The sequence below is a fragment of the Alligator mississippiensis genome, chromosome 4 (genome assembly GCF_030867095.1).
Source record: "Alligator mississippiensis isolate rAllMis1 chromosome 4, rAllMis1, whole genome shotgun sequence".
NCBI classification, from domain to species: Eukaryota; Metazoa; Chordata; order Crocodylia; family Alligatoridae; genus Alligator; species Alligator mississippiensis.
Genome location: NC_081827.1, coordinates 169,450,996 through 169,465,366, shown reverse-complemented (window position 1 = coordinate 169,465,366; position 14,371 = coordinate 169,450,996). Strand labels below are relative to the sequence as shown.

Genomic DNA, 14,371 nt, shown 5'->3' with positions numbered 1-14,371 from the left:
CATCGTGGGATCGCTCCCCGCTCAGAGCAAGAAGCAAGACGCTGCAGCCGCTGATTGGAAACCACTCGTTTGCTTTTTAATGATGATACTAAAAAAAAAATCCAACCCCAAACCGCAGCCCTTAGCTCCACGCGCGGCGCCGGGCCGGGCTCCTTGCAATGCTCCTTTTGGTTAAACAAAAATTGAGACACTTATTTTGCAACCCCGGATAGAGGACCCCCGCCGCCTGGCACCTCCTAGGGGGTGCGATCTTCCTTCACGAGAACGCAAGCGGCATCGGAGCGGGCCTGGTATAAAACACGCGTAAAAAAGAACAGGGAAGGGACGCTGTGCACTGTACAGCTGTACATCCTGGCCGGAGAGAGCGGCGCTCTTCATAAATAAGGCTGGCAGGGGCAGCCGCGGCCTGGCGGGGGGAGCCCGGGGGGGTCCGTGCCGGGGGGGGAGGGGCAGTCCGATCGCCAATTCTCCCCGAAAGAAATGCCCGGGGCTTGGCGGCGGGAAGGAGCCGCCCTCTGCCTTTCCGTGGGGGAGGGAAACATGCCTTCAAAACGACCGGGGGGGATACATTCCTCGTGCTCTTTCAGATCACTCCCTGTAAACATAATCCTGGTATTAAAGCACTTCACACGCACACACACACACGCACACACACATATATGCGCACACCCCAATACAGACACACACACGTGCGCCCACACACACTCTTGCACAGACACATACATACGCACTCCCCAGTACAGACACACACGTGCACACGCACACACACATACGCACACCCCAGTACAGCCACACACACACGCCAATAGACACAAAGACACGTGCACACGCAGATACACAGGCATACGCACACCCCAGTACAGCCATACACACCCGCACGCACAGATACACAATCACACACATATACGCACACCCCAGTACAGACACACACACACGCACAGATACGCACACATATACGCACACCCCAGTACAGACACACGCACACGCATGCACACACATACACACCAGGACAGACACATATACACGTGCACAGACACAGGCACACGCGCGCGCACACATATGCACACCCCAGTACAGACACGCGCGCGCACACACGCACAGGCACAGCCGCGATGGGTGCGGGGGAAGCGGGACCCACCTGCACGCAGCGGGGATGGAGCCACGGGACAGAGACGCGCCTGTGGGGGCCCCCAGCTACTGAGCGGCGCGGGGCTCTCGGAGGAGCTCCCTGCACGGCGGGGAAGGGGTGTAATATTGCAGAGAGCTCCTAGAAAAAACAAAAAGCAAAGCCTCGGAGCAGCGGGCTCCGGCTGGGCGGTCTCCAGGCACCCCGGGCACAACGGGGTCACCCTCGGAGTTGCCAGGTCGTGGCTGTCACTCGGTTGGTGACAGCAGGGACCCGGGAGAGCGACGCTCCCCGCGCCAGGAGCTCCGGAAGGGCCGCAGCGCCCAGCGGCTTTGACTCGGGGGCTACTGTTGGAGACTCTCGGGCTGCTCGTGTCCGCCCCCTGCGGGCTGGCACCGCCGCACCCTTTGCCCAGTTGCGATCCACTGTCTAGCTCACGTGTCTGTCCACCTGCCTGTCTGTCTTTGCATGTGTGTGTGTCTGCATCTGTGTATGTGCCCGTGTCTGCACGTGTGTGTGTCTGTGCCTTTAGTGCTTCCGTGTGTGTGCATATCTGTGTGTGTGTCCGTCTCTGCATCTGTGTGTCTGTGTTCTTTGTATCTTGTGTGTGTGGCGGGGGTGTCCTTACACCCCTTTAGCGTGTGTAAGCGGTCCTGGCTCCCTGGGCCTTACACCAGCTGGGGATCCAGCCCCCTGGTCCTTCCATGCCCGGCGGGGATGGGGGGCGAAGCCGCGGCTCCCTCCGGGGCGGGGGTGCCCCCTTCCTTCTCGGCCCCGGCGCCTAGGGAGGTCCTGGCGGGGCCCCGACCAGGGGAGCGTCCGCTCTTCTCCCTGCCCGCTGCGAACAGGGCAGGCGGCTCCGCGGATCGGGTCCGTGCGGCGCGGGCCGGGGCTGTCACATCATGGGCGGCCTGGGCAGCGCGTCCTGCGGGTGCGGCTGGTACCAAGGGCCGAAGCTGTTGATGTAGCCGCCGGGCGGGAGCGGGGGGCCGCCTTTGCCCGCCATGGAGACGTCCCAGAGCGGGGGCAGGCCGGGGGAGCAGGGGGACAGCGAGGAGCCGTGCATGTGCTCGCCCTCCTGCACGCTGGAGCCCTGCTTCATGATCTTCTTGTACTTGGAGCGCTTGTTCTGGAACCAGATCTTCACCTGGTGGGGACACAGCACAGCGGGGTCAGGGGGAGAGGGTCCCCGGGGGGGGGGGAGGGGGCAGGGCTGAGGCCCAGCGCCCTGCATTGGCTCCTCCACCGCGCCCAGTGATCGGCCACGAAGCTGCGGGGCAACCCCGGCTGCCACCCCCGGCCCCGGACTGCCCCCAGCCCGGGCTCCGCGGCCTCGATCCGAGCCTGAACGCGTGGCAAAGCCCCCGGCCCGGATCAATACGCCTGGGGCGGAGGAAAGCTGCGGCTGGGTGCCGGTGAGGATGGGAGTCACTCCCAGCCAGTGAAGACCCCCCCCCCCGCCCATCCCACCCGCACCCTCTGGAGGTGGGTCTACACGTTCAGCTCCGTTCAGCTGTAAAATGTGAGCGATCGGCTGTAAAAAAGCACCCCCGCTTGCGGGGAATCCGAATTCACTCCGGAACTGACCCGTTGTAGGGGCCAGCTGTGGGGCAAGACAAGCAGGAAAGGCACATGGACCCTGTGGCTTGGGTTGGGAGCCAGCAGGAAGGGGACCAGCTGGCTGCGGAGTGAATCCGAGTTGGCGCTGGGGGGTGAAGCAGGGAAGCAGGTGGAGCCGCACGGGAGAGCGGAGCAGAGTTGTGACCTAGGGAGGCCGCACTCCGGTGTGAATCCGAATTTGCTCCGTTTACACCGAGAGCAGGGCTGGGCCTGGGGAACGCCCAGGCCGCTCCGGGATTCCCTGCAGAGGAGCCAGGCCAGGGGCAAGCCCTGCTCTGCGGCACCCAGTGCAAAGGCGGAGTGAACCCGGACTCGTGGGGACAGGCCAGGACCCCGCGCCTTTCTGCCCCGGTGACCCTGGGTCCCAGGCCCGGCCCTACCTGGGTCTGTGTGAGGCCCAGCTGCGCGGCCAGCTCGGCTCGCTCGGGCAGGGCCAGGTACTGCGTCTGCTGGAAGCGCTGGTTGAGCGCCTGGAGCTGCAGGCTGGAGTAGATGGTGCGGGGCTTGCGGATCTTCTTGCCTTTGCCGTTGAGGCGGATCTCGCCGTTCTCGATCACCGCCGCCTTCTCGTGCTCTGCGGGGAGAAGACCGGGTGAGGGGCGCGGGGCAGCAGCTCCCCCTCCCCGCACGGCCAGCCCCGCCATGTTCCCCGCCCGGAGCCCCGCTGCAGCCAGACCTTGCCCACGGTCGGCCCCACGGCGCGGAGCCCTCTCCCTAGTGGGACCCAGCGCTTGCAAGCGGGGCAGCTTGACACCCCCCCTCCCCCCCCACACACACACACTTCCCCATCTCCTTTCCGATCCCCCGGAGGAGCCGAGGCCGCTGGAGCGGCCCCAATCCCGGCCCCACGGACGGAGCGGGGCTACAGCCGGGCCCGCGACCGCACTCCCCGCTGCTGCGGGGCCTCTGGCTGCTGCCTCCCATTTCCCCCCGGCGAGACCCGCAGGGGAGCGCACCCCGGGCTCAGGCCGAGATGAAAAGCCTCGGGTTTCCCCCCCGTTAGCCCCAAGGAAGAATTTCCCGGGCAGGCCCCGGCGCCCGGCGGCTCGCGAGCCAACCCGGCCCGCGCCGCCCCGGTCCCTTCCCAGCTGCAGCGACCGCCCCTCCCCGGCCCGCTGCCCCCGGCACGACTCGGCGGGGAAAGCGCAAGCGCTCGGGCCCCTTCCCCTGCCTGAGCCCGCGGGCCCGGGGGACCCCTGCACCCAAGGATGAGGCCAGAAACAGCCGGAACCCTTTGTAGCTACGCGTGTTTCTAGGTAGCCACGCGCGTGGGGAGCTCTCTCCCTCTCTTGATCTTTAAATCCAGCCTTTGTTCCTCCACCGCAAGGAGCCTCGCGTTCGAGGGGGGAAATACTGAGGGGCTTTCTAGTTACTTCTGTGCTTTTGCGAAGGCGACCAGATAATAATTCAGCCCCAGCCGATAATAATTCATCCCCCGCGGGGGGCTGATCTGTTCCTAATCTCCGACCTGCCAGGGAATCGCGATCTGTGCGATGTGGGAGGCGAGGAGGGGTTTCTAGGAGTGATCCGCGGGTGGAAGCGACTTCGAATTGGACAGAGAAGTAAGCAGAAGCAGCGGAGGGCTGCGAGGGCACGGAGCCTCCTTGACAAATAAAATAAAATAAAATAAAATAAAATAAAATAAAACGATCGCTAGCTAGATACACACGAACACAAACATGCACACTCATATACGCAGCGACACATATATATACACACATACACATATGCACACATACATACACGTATATACACAAATATACAAGCATACACACATAGATAAATATATATATGCACACATAAATACACGCATATATGCACTTATACAAACATACATATACACACATATACATATGTACACATGTACACACACGCATACATATATACACACATACACACACATATGCACATAAATATGTACACGCATACCTATATACGCACATATATGGTACGTACACACATATACACATACATATGTATATATATACACACATACGCACGTTATATTCCTCACACACACACACACACACACATATATATATATACATACATATATATATATATATATATATATATATATATACATATATATATATATAAAATACATACATACACACACACGGTCGTATGCGTGGCGTTAATAACACCAAGGTTACTTTTCTATGATATTATGATATACACACACATACATATATATGCACACATATATTTATATGTTATTATCTCAATATTAATTATATTAATGTACGCATCGGATTACTTGGACCAATATAATTATCTAGAGCACGATATATGTCAAAAAAGCCCCGGAGAGGCAGCAGGGGCTGCGGGCAGCGCCGCTCGCAGGGAGCAGTTGTCTCTCCTTCCGCGCAATTCATGAGTCTCATGTGGTGCCGTTGTCCCCTGGCCCCCAGGCCCCCAGGCCTGCCCGGGAGCCGTGGGACACGGCAGCGGGCTGGAGAGCCCTGCAAAAAATTAGCACCGCCGCTCTAATTGGATTTGAACATTTGCAGGCGGCGGAGCCGGGCCGAGCAAAGCAGGCGCTGCGGATGAACGGGAGCCCCGGGAGGGAGGACTTGTTCCCGCCGGGGTCTCCGCGCTGCACCCCGGGGCGCTCTGCAGCCGCGGCCCGGGTGCCGCGGAAGCCCGAGCCTGACAGCCGCGTGCCGCCCCGCTCGGAGCCCGCATCCGACCCCCCTCCACCCCCCAAGCCTCGTCCCGCAACAGCTGGAGGCGGCGGGGCCGGAGCAGGGTCCCCCAGGGCGCGCGGGGCTCTATGCTGCAATGCGGGCCGGGCTTTCGTTGCAAGCAGCTAGCGCCGTGTTTTATTTTTCGGGGGCCAAAACTGCAGTGATTTTAATGAGGATTTGTTTGTTGTATAACAAGAAGGGAGAGGGGGAAAGGGGAGGATGGAAAGAGCGATCGAGCTTTTTTCCCCCTATTAAAAAAGGACTGGTTCCGAGCTAGGTTTCGTTGGGGGCTGTTTTCTCTTGCAAGCGCTACCTGGGGAGGAAGGAGGAGGAAGGAGGAGGAGAGCGGGGAGCAAGCCGGCAGGCCCGGTGCTCTGGCAGCTGCCTGTCACTGGTGGCAACTCTATTAAGTCCTCGGCGGAGCGTGTTCCCCGTAATTAAGATGCTGGCATTTGCAGCGCTGCGGTGTGTAATTAGCTGGTGAATCCACATCCCCTCACTGGCACGGAAACCCCAGCGGATCCGGACACCCGAGCACGGGCATAGCAGGGGCCTGGACAGGTCATGCCCACCGGCCCGCCTGCAATCTCCCCCCCCTCCTCCCCCCCGGGCACCCCGGCGGGTGGCAATGAAAGGAGCTTGGCAGGGCACCCTCCGAGGCCGCCGGGTGGCTGGCAATGACGGGGAGGCACGGGCGCTTTGTAAGCCGCGATGTGCCAAGGCGGAGCGGGGCCCGAGCGCCTTGGATGGCAGAGCTAGGCCTGGCCTGGGTACGTGCCCCGTGCCAGCCTGACCCTGCCAGGATTTGCAGCTGGATCGCCCGCCCTCTCCCCCGCCCCCCGCAAGGCAACCTCAGGAGGGGTCTCACTCTTTCGGGGTGCAGCCCTCGCCCCTCTCCAACCAGAGCCCCCCCCTCGTTCTAGTGCCAGCAAAGGGATGACCCTCCACAGCAGCGGGGGTGGGGGGAAAAAACTCCTTCCAGGACATTTCCCCCCCTGCTCCGCACCTGGATATTTGTACCTATTGATACAGAGGCAGTGGGCTCGGCTGCAGATCGCGAATCAAATCATAGGAACAAACCCGCGATGTTTCGCGTTAGAGTTGCATGTGTTTCCAATCTGGCTAGGAGACTTTTTCGGCTCTTTTAGCTTGTGCGTCTTTTAATTTATTTATTTTTCCCCCCTTCCTTCAGAAAAAAGGCAGCGCGGCCCAAAGTAAACAATACCCCCCAAAATAAAATAAAACGGGATCCTCCGACTCCAGAGTCTCAGGACACGCGCCAAGGCCTTTGCTAGGCTAGCCACTGGCGGCACAGCAGAGATGCTCTGGAAAAGGCAATTTGAAGGGGGGGGGGATGTCTGTCGTCCTCCAAAGTTGGCCTTTTTTGCATTGCAAATGCACCCAGCGAGGAGTGAGCGATTAATAAGCATGTTTGTAGGGATGGAAAACCAAAATAAGGCCGTTTCCTATTAAAGGAATTCCAAGGCGCCGGGTTATTATTATTGTTATTACTGTTGTTACTGGGGCGGGGGACATCTGGCTTGTGTCAGAATTCTTATTTTGTTCCTATTTTGTATTTAAGCGCTGCCTTTCCGGGGGGTTGGAAATAAAGGACTTTTGTTTCGCTTTGAAAGGATTTGGCCAGAGGAAGCCCCGGTGGATGCACCCCGCCCTCCCCCCCTTGAATGGTTTGCAGGGGGCTCGTGCGACAACCAGGCGCTCCCAGCCCCGATCCCCGGCAGCGGCGCGGACTCAGGCTTACCTGCGTCTGCCAGCCTGCCGCCGTGGCTCAGGGGGCTGGCGTGCTGCTGCCCGCCGGGGTGCTGGTAGGGCAGGTAGGGGCTGCCGTGGTGCGGGTGGTGGTGGGCGCTGCCCGGCGCGCCGGGGTAGGGGTACGCCACAGCTCGTCCGTAGGAGGCGAAGGGCCCCGGCTCGTGCTGGGGGTGCCCGGCTTGGAGTGGGTAGTGGCTGGGGGCCAGGCCGGGGGAGTGCTGCGGCTGCTGGTGCTGGTGCTGGTGGTGGGGAGACGGCGGGTGCCCAAACTCCAGGAAGGCGGACTTGGAGGGCCCCGGCCCCAGCAGGCTCTCAGCCATGGAGCTCATAGTCATCATGGAGCGCGGGGGCATGCGGCGCGGGGCGCGGGGCGAGCGGGCTCAGCGGCGGCCGGGGGGGGCATGGCCGGGGCCGGGGCAGGGGCGCAGCTCAGCTCGCGGGAGCCCCCCCGGCGCCGCCCGCCCTCCCCCGCCCTGTCCCCATCCAGGCCCGCACGGCTCCTCTGCGCAGCGAGACCTCCCTCCCGCCGCGCGCCGGGGGGTTCCCCTGCTCCTCCTCGTGGGCCCGCCCGCGCCCGCCCCCATTGGCCCGCCCGCCCCGTGACGTCGCCGGGCCCCAGGGGCAACCCCCGTGCGGGTCAGCGACGCCTAGTGCAGCCAGGGGCGGGAGGGAGGCCGCGGCGCCCCCCGGAGCAGCGGCCCTGGAGAAGTGGGGGCCGACAGGGACTTCATGCCCCCTGCAGGGGGGCACGGAGAGGATGCAGGAGGCTCTTGGCAGTGGGGGTAGCTGGCAGGACAAGGAGCCGCGGTGTCAAGGTGCAAGCGCAGCCCCTTGAGCCACGGGGTCGAGGGAAGCTTAGGTTAGAGACCAGGAAAAACTGTCTCACTGGGAGGGTGGCGAAGCACTGGCAGGGGCACCGCGGAGAGGTGGCGGAGTCTCCACCCTTGGAGGTTTTTAAGACGTGGGTAGACAAAGCCTTGGCTGGGAGGATCCAGCTGGGGCTGGTCCTGCTGAGAGCAGGGGGGTGCACTAAATGCCTCCTGAGGTCCCTTCTAGCCCTGTGAGACTACCACCCTGCACAAGCCCCAGCGCACCCACTGCCCCCTCTCGCCGCGGGTCAGAGCAAGGCCCCCGGCCTGTGCTGGGGAAGCTGGGGAGGGTGCTCCCTTCTCTAGGAGCTGCTAGGAGACAAACTAACATTCACGGGGAAATCCCGCACCCCGCGTCTAAATTTAATTTAAAAACCTGGGGGGGAATCAACCAGCTCTAACCAAGAAGGAACCCTGCAAAGGGAGCTGAAGTGACGTCATGCAACGTCACACCTCCAAAGCCCCTGCCGCACGTGACTGAGATTGGGTAAGACCGGCCACAAGTGCAAAGGACCAGTCACTCCATTCACTGGCGCATCCCGAGTGCATTTAGAGCGGACACACGTGCAGATTTAGCACAGCATAGGGTGAGCCGGGTAGAAAAAGAGCCAAGCAGCTAGTGGTCGTCAGTGCCTGGTTTCTATCCCGTTTTCATTTGAACGTGTGGCCAGGCCCCACCAAGCGGTGGCGGGGACAGGGCTGGCTTACTGCTGGGGCCGTCAGCTGGGACGGAGGTTTCCCGAGCTCCCAAAGGGATTTAGAGACGCGCGGAGGCCCCTTCACACAGCCCGGGGAGTTGTGACGTCTTAGCATGAACTGGGCATCGGTTGTTTTGCGTCATCATCGCGCCCGGGAGCCTGAGGCCGCGCTGCCAGGCGGGCACTACCACCGGGCACTGCCCGCCCGGGGAAGAGGCGGCGGAGGCGGAGCTGCTGCTGGGTTCCCGCAGCGTTGCCGCCCTTGGCTCCGGCCCCGGGCGCTGCCCCCACACCTCCAGCCCCGTCCCTCTGCCTCTGCCCCTGCCCGGGCTGGAGCCCTGCGGGGCTGGGTCTTCCCCAGCTTCCCCCGGCGCCGCACGGCCCGGGCCGGAGTTAACGCGGGTTAGGCTCGCTGGGCTGCAGCGCGGGCTCGGTGGGGACCCAGCCTCCCCCGACTCCCCGCGTTGCCCGGGCAGGCAGCGCGCCTGGCGCATCCCGGGAGATCTCCCTTCCCCGGACAAACCAGCCTCACTTATCACGGGGCAGCGGGGCATCAGGGACGCCCCCCAGCGCAGACCTGCAGACGGGCGCCCCTCTGGAAAGGATGTCGGGGTCTGGGGGCACGATCCCGTCCTCTAGGACAACGGTTCTCAACCTTTTCCGGACCAGGACCCATTTGTAACCACCGATGACCAGTCCCGATCCAGTGCCCCTCACTCCCGACCTGCTGCCCCCTGCCCCCAGCCCCACAAGGTGTGGGGTGTGCGGGGCAGGGGGGGAGGTGTGCCCCACACACCCCACAAGCAGCCCCTTGCAGACTGGAACTCTGCCAGCCTGCAGGGGAAAAGCCAGTTTCCCATGATTTTCTCCTTTAAAGGAGAACCATTTTTTAAAGTTTGTTAGTGACCCTTTAACATATTCTTATGACACACTTTTGGCTCATGCACCGCGGATTGAGAAATGCTGCTCTAGAGGGAGCTCAGCAACGTGCCTGGGGCTGAGGTTGTCCAAGATCCACAAAGGGATTTAGACACAGGCTGGTCTGAACAGGGTAAATGGCATGGGAAGGGGGAGGAGGGGGGTTACTTACGCCCTGTGTGGAGGGCAAGGACAGAGACATTACATGGTGGTGGCTCTTAGGTACAGCACAGGAGCCCTCCTCCTTTTGAGATACACCTCTTTCCTTGGGAGGGGAGGGAGAGTGACCCACCATGTCCTCTGGAGAGGGCTGGCATCCAGACCAGGGGAATCAGACCCTTGGGCAGCGGAGAGAAGCAGGTTCTTTGCTGTCCATCACCTGCCCACTCTCAGCCACATCTATCCACATCTGGAGTACTGTGTACAGTTTTCGCCCCCCCCTCCCCCCAACTACAGAACAAATTGGAGAAATTGGAGAAAACGGTTAGGGGACTGGGGCACATGACTTGTGAGGAGAGGCTGGGGGAACTGGGCTTATTTAGTTTGGAGAAGAGCAGCCTTCGACTACCTGAAGGGGGGTTCCAAGGAGGATGGAGCTGGACTGCTCTCAGGGGTGGCAAATGACAGAACAAGGAGCAATGGTCTCAAGTTGCAGCAAGGGTAATTTAGGTTAGATATTAGGAAAAAAAATTCATGAGGAGGGTGGTAAAACCAGGTTACCTAGAGAGGTTGTGGAATCTCCATCCCTGGAGGTTTTTAAGGCCTGGCTAAACAAAGCTTTGGCTAGGATGATCTAATTGGGGCTGGTCCTGGAGAAGGCATTGGACTAGACGACCTCCTGAGGTCCCTTCCAACCCTCAATTTCTATGATTCAATGATTCTGTGGTTCTATCCCAGGAGAATAAAGTCCATGTGCTTTGCCCCCATGGAAGGCAGCCCTGGCAAGAAGCTCCTAGCAGCTGGATCAGCACTTGCCCCAGGGGATCGCTCCTGCATGCCTCCCTCTGCATCCCTTGCTGGGTCAGCTACCGTTTGAACAGCAGAGCATCCACCAGCCCGCAGAGCAGGGATGCCAGGTCTCCAGCTCAGCTCAGAGTCTTAGGAGTCCCCTCCTTGGTGCCTGGACCAAGGATTTCAATGGAAATGGGGAAGGGACCAGAGCTGGGAACCCATGTTAAAGGCAAATGGAGGGAAGGGACACTTCTTCCCTAGATCATTGTTTTCTGTGTAGGGTACTTGGGTGATGGCCCATTTAACCCCCCTCCCTGCAACATCATGCGCTCAAGTCACAGAAAGCAGCAGACATGTCAAAGGCAAGTGGTGTATCTAGAAAGGAGGAGGGTCTACTGTGCTGTATCTATGAGCCATCTCCTTGATCAGATAGACTCATCTAATGTCTCTCTCCTTCCCTTTTAGAGGGGACATCTTCATCCCTGGAGGGGCTGAAAGCCTGTGGGTACTTGGCCTTTAAGGAGGGGAGCACTTGATTTTTAACTGAGGGAAAACATAATCTATTTGGAGCTTTTTCTTTTAAAGGAAATATCTCAGTAGCAGCCAGATAGACAATGAAAGATGCATTTATCTTACATTCTGTACTTCCATGCAGAGACAACATGATCCAAAAAAATCACTTTACACAGGAAAAAGTCTGTTGTAAATGATCTATCAATGCTCAGCAGAGCTTAGTGAGAACATTTAGGCTGTAGCCCTAATCCTAACCAGCTCTGTGCTAAGCTTTCTGCACTTGTGAATAGCACTATGGACTTTCAGTAGCACAAACTACAACCACCTGCTGAAATCCATTCCTGTTCAAAGCACTTTATGCACGTGCTGATGACCTATTGGCCTCAATGACTTAAACACAGCCTAAAATGTAAGCCCCTCCGTGAGTGAGGCTGGACAACTGAGTCAGGGGTAGGTTGCACAGTCAGGTAGGTGGACAAACCTTTGCAAGATCTGGGCTTACAAATGTGCACTATTGCTCCAAAATGACATGTCAAACAACTAAACAGTCCTGGAAGAGACACAAAAATCCTAAACCCTCTCGCTCCATGAATGAGTGGAATCAATGAGAACTTTGAGAATGATTTGCAGAGGGAAGAGAAGGGGACAGATGTTACGTCAAACACATGTGCCTAGCTAAGTCCTCTGAAAGGATTTCAGCAACCCACCAAACATTCCTCAGAAAGGATGAAAAGGGTAGATCAGGGAAAATACCATTTTTTAACCCCCACAGCCAGCTCTCATTTTTAAACATTCTTTTTGTAATTAGTTTACGTAAATCCAAAGAAAAAGAAGTTGCTCCCAGAAAACCAGAGGCAGGGGCTTTTCCACCTGTATTTTTAACAGAGACGCTCTAACAAAAAGTGTGTGTGTGGGGGTGGGGGGAGTGCTTTAAAAAAAATCCTCCTCATTTTCATTTTTCAAAAGACAGATGGGACCCAAAGCCCAGAATGGGACCCAAAGCCCTGGGCTGGATTACCACATTTTCTTATACAATATACAACCCTGCTCCCCCTGCCCCCAGCTGCTGGAAATGGGAATGTGCATAATATGTGAGGGAATATGGTAAAAGCAGTTCCTGCCACTTGGGGTGTGAAAGGGAAAGTAAAGTAAGGTCTGCACCTGCTCCACAGGGAGCAGAACAAAGAGCAGGCTCCACTCCCTAGCTTCTCCTGTTCAGTTACTTGTTACAAGGAAAGATTTTTTTCCCCCTTCATTCTGCCTTTCAAAAACAAGGTACATATCGTATTTTGGGACACAGCATATGCAAGAAAATACTGTGCTTGCTCTACAACAGGCTTTACTCTCTTTCTCTGCCTTGGTTTCTCATCTATAAAATTAGAGTAATAGAGTTACTCAACAACATTATGCAGGTACTTCTAACTCTTATCTGTGTTACTATAGTACCCAAAGGCCCTTCTTATGGGTCCTGGGATAACTACAGTAAAGACTGGGAGATGCTTAGATATTACGATAGTAAGGCTGTATATGAACCTTAGACATACCTTAGGTTTATGGCAAACTGCTACATGACTATCAGCAAAAGTCAAAGTTACACTGACTTCAGTGGAACAGGATCAGACCCCATATTTGTTTTGGAATTGGTCCCTTTTTCAAGAGGAAATGAAATACAAGGGCTTCTAGGTCATCAAGGCATCATCTCAGGCAACCATATAAAACAATCCCTATGTATAATACAGATTGGGTGTCTTTTAATTTTTCATGTTTTATATATGAAAATAAAAAGGTAGCTATTAGGCAACTCCTTTACTCCTCTGTCGTTACTATAAAAATCCAATAGAGCTCAAATTGTTACTTTTCTAAAGAGCCATCATTTTCCAAAAGGGAGCTGGCAGTTTTTACACAGAAAAAGCTGTTCATTCTGGACAATGAATATCACAACCTGCAGGTAACTTAAAAAAAACCAAACATATCCATACAACCTGATGAACACTTCTTAAAGAGCTGACAGGCTCGAACAACTGAGATTTGGCTCTAGGATCCAAGCAATTTCAGCTACTGACAGATAAACCTGCCAAAATATACACAGTAACATTATTAAAGCAAATGCTCTTGCAACACAAATAGATATCGTTTTGTAACTGCACTTCCAAACTGGAGATGACAGTGTACAAGGGCAATGGATTTATTTTTGCTTCTCTTCCTACACCTGTTATGTTCAGTTACACCAGCTGAACATCTGGTTTGCTGTTTCAGAATGGAGCTGCCTCAGTATCAAGGGAGACACCAGCTGGATCGGGGCTCATAGACTTCAGTGCACATTGTAGATTTGACTGGGAGCTAAATATGTTCCAAATTGCCTGGGTGATCCTGTGCTGGTAAAAGATGTGCAGACATGTCTTGGAATCATGCAGTGAACATTTTATCATGATCCTGCTTGGGTCTGAGTTGGACAACAATCTCTTGCTTTCATCTTTATTCATTTTGCCTTAGGGAGACAATGTTTCCCCAGACAGAACATGTTATTTGTATCTCAAGTTTAATTTCACACACATCCTGAAATCCTTGAAATCAGAGACATGGACAATTCAGCAAAGTTCCCAGTTTCACTTTCCTTCTTGTCTATCTTCCATCCTGCAGCAATCACTACGGATCATCCAGGAGACTCAGCCCTCAGATCACACTCTGTGAGGTCAGAGTCATCTAGATTGTGGGCCTTTATCTCTATGGTCTTGTTCCATGCACTGTCATTTGCACCTGCTGGGAAGAATGTGAGTGTGTAGAGAGCCCAGGTTTGATGGCCTTTTTGTACCATTCACACGGTATGGATGTCAGTGCAAGGTACAAGGTAGTGGGAAAGCAGTTCCTCTGTGCATCAGCAAATCTGCCCCTCCCCACAAAGGTGTGATGCTAGCAGTTCCACCTCCAGTGGCCTGATGCTCTCTACACTGGAATAGCAGGGGAGAGAAAGCATTCACCTCACCCCTTTTTGTCCACCCCTTCTCATATGACAATGCTACCAATGACCATCTGTCCCTAGGACATTAAGGAGGGAGCTGCAGAGATGGGAGCAAAGCCATGGAGGGAGAAATCCTTCTCTATGTATGTATTCTCAGGCAGGGGCTGTCCTCAGAATAAGTACCTCGGCTGCCCGTTCCCAGGGGTAAAGCGAGGGAAGGGAAGTCATGTCAGTTGCTGGAAAAAGCTGAAGGC

General features: G+C 56.7%; 1 protein-coding gene across 3 annotated transcripts; it reads right to left on the bottom strand.

The window, feature by feature from the left end:
- Nucleotides 1–54: 54 nt before the first annotated feature.
- Nucleotides 55–7,678, bottom strand: DLX4 (distal-less homeobox 4). 3 transcript variants are annotated; one of them, XR_009462022.1, is made up of 5 exons: nt 7,199–7,678; nt 4,215–4,349; nt 3,127–3,320; nt 1,139–2,273; nt 55–595 (listed from the first exon to the last, which is right to left on the bottom strand). XR_009462022.1 is itself a non-coding variant. In XM_059727057.1 (4 exons), the coding sequence occupies exons 1-4, from the start codon at nt 7,560–7,562 to the stop codon at nt 2,022–2,024; spliced, it is 945 nt and encodes a 314-aa protein (XP_059583040.1). In that variant the 5' UTR covers nt 7,563–7,678; the 3' UTR covers nt 55–2,021. The 3 variants fall into 3 exon arrangements, 2 of the variants coding, with proteins under 2 accessions (XP_059583040.1, XP_006276747.2); XM_059727057.1 differs by having other exon boundaries at nt 55–2,273; XM_006276685.4 differs by lacking the exon at nt 4,215–4,349 and having other exon boundaries at nt 55–2,273; nt 7,199–7,675.
- Nucleotides 7,679–14,371: the final 6,693 nt, after the last annotated feature.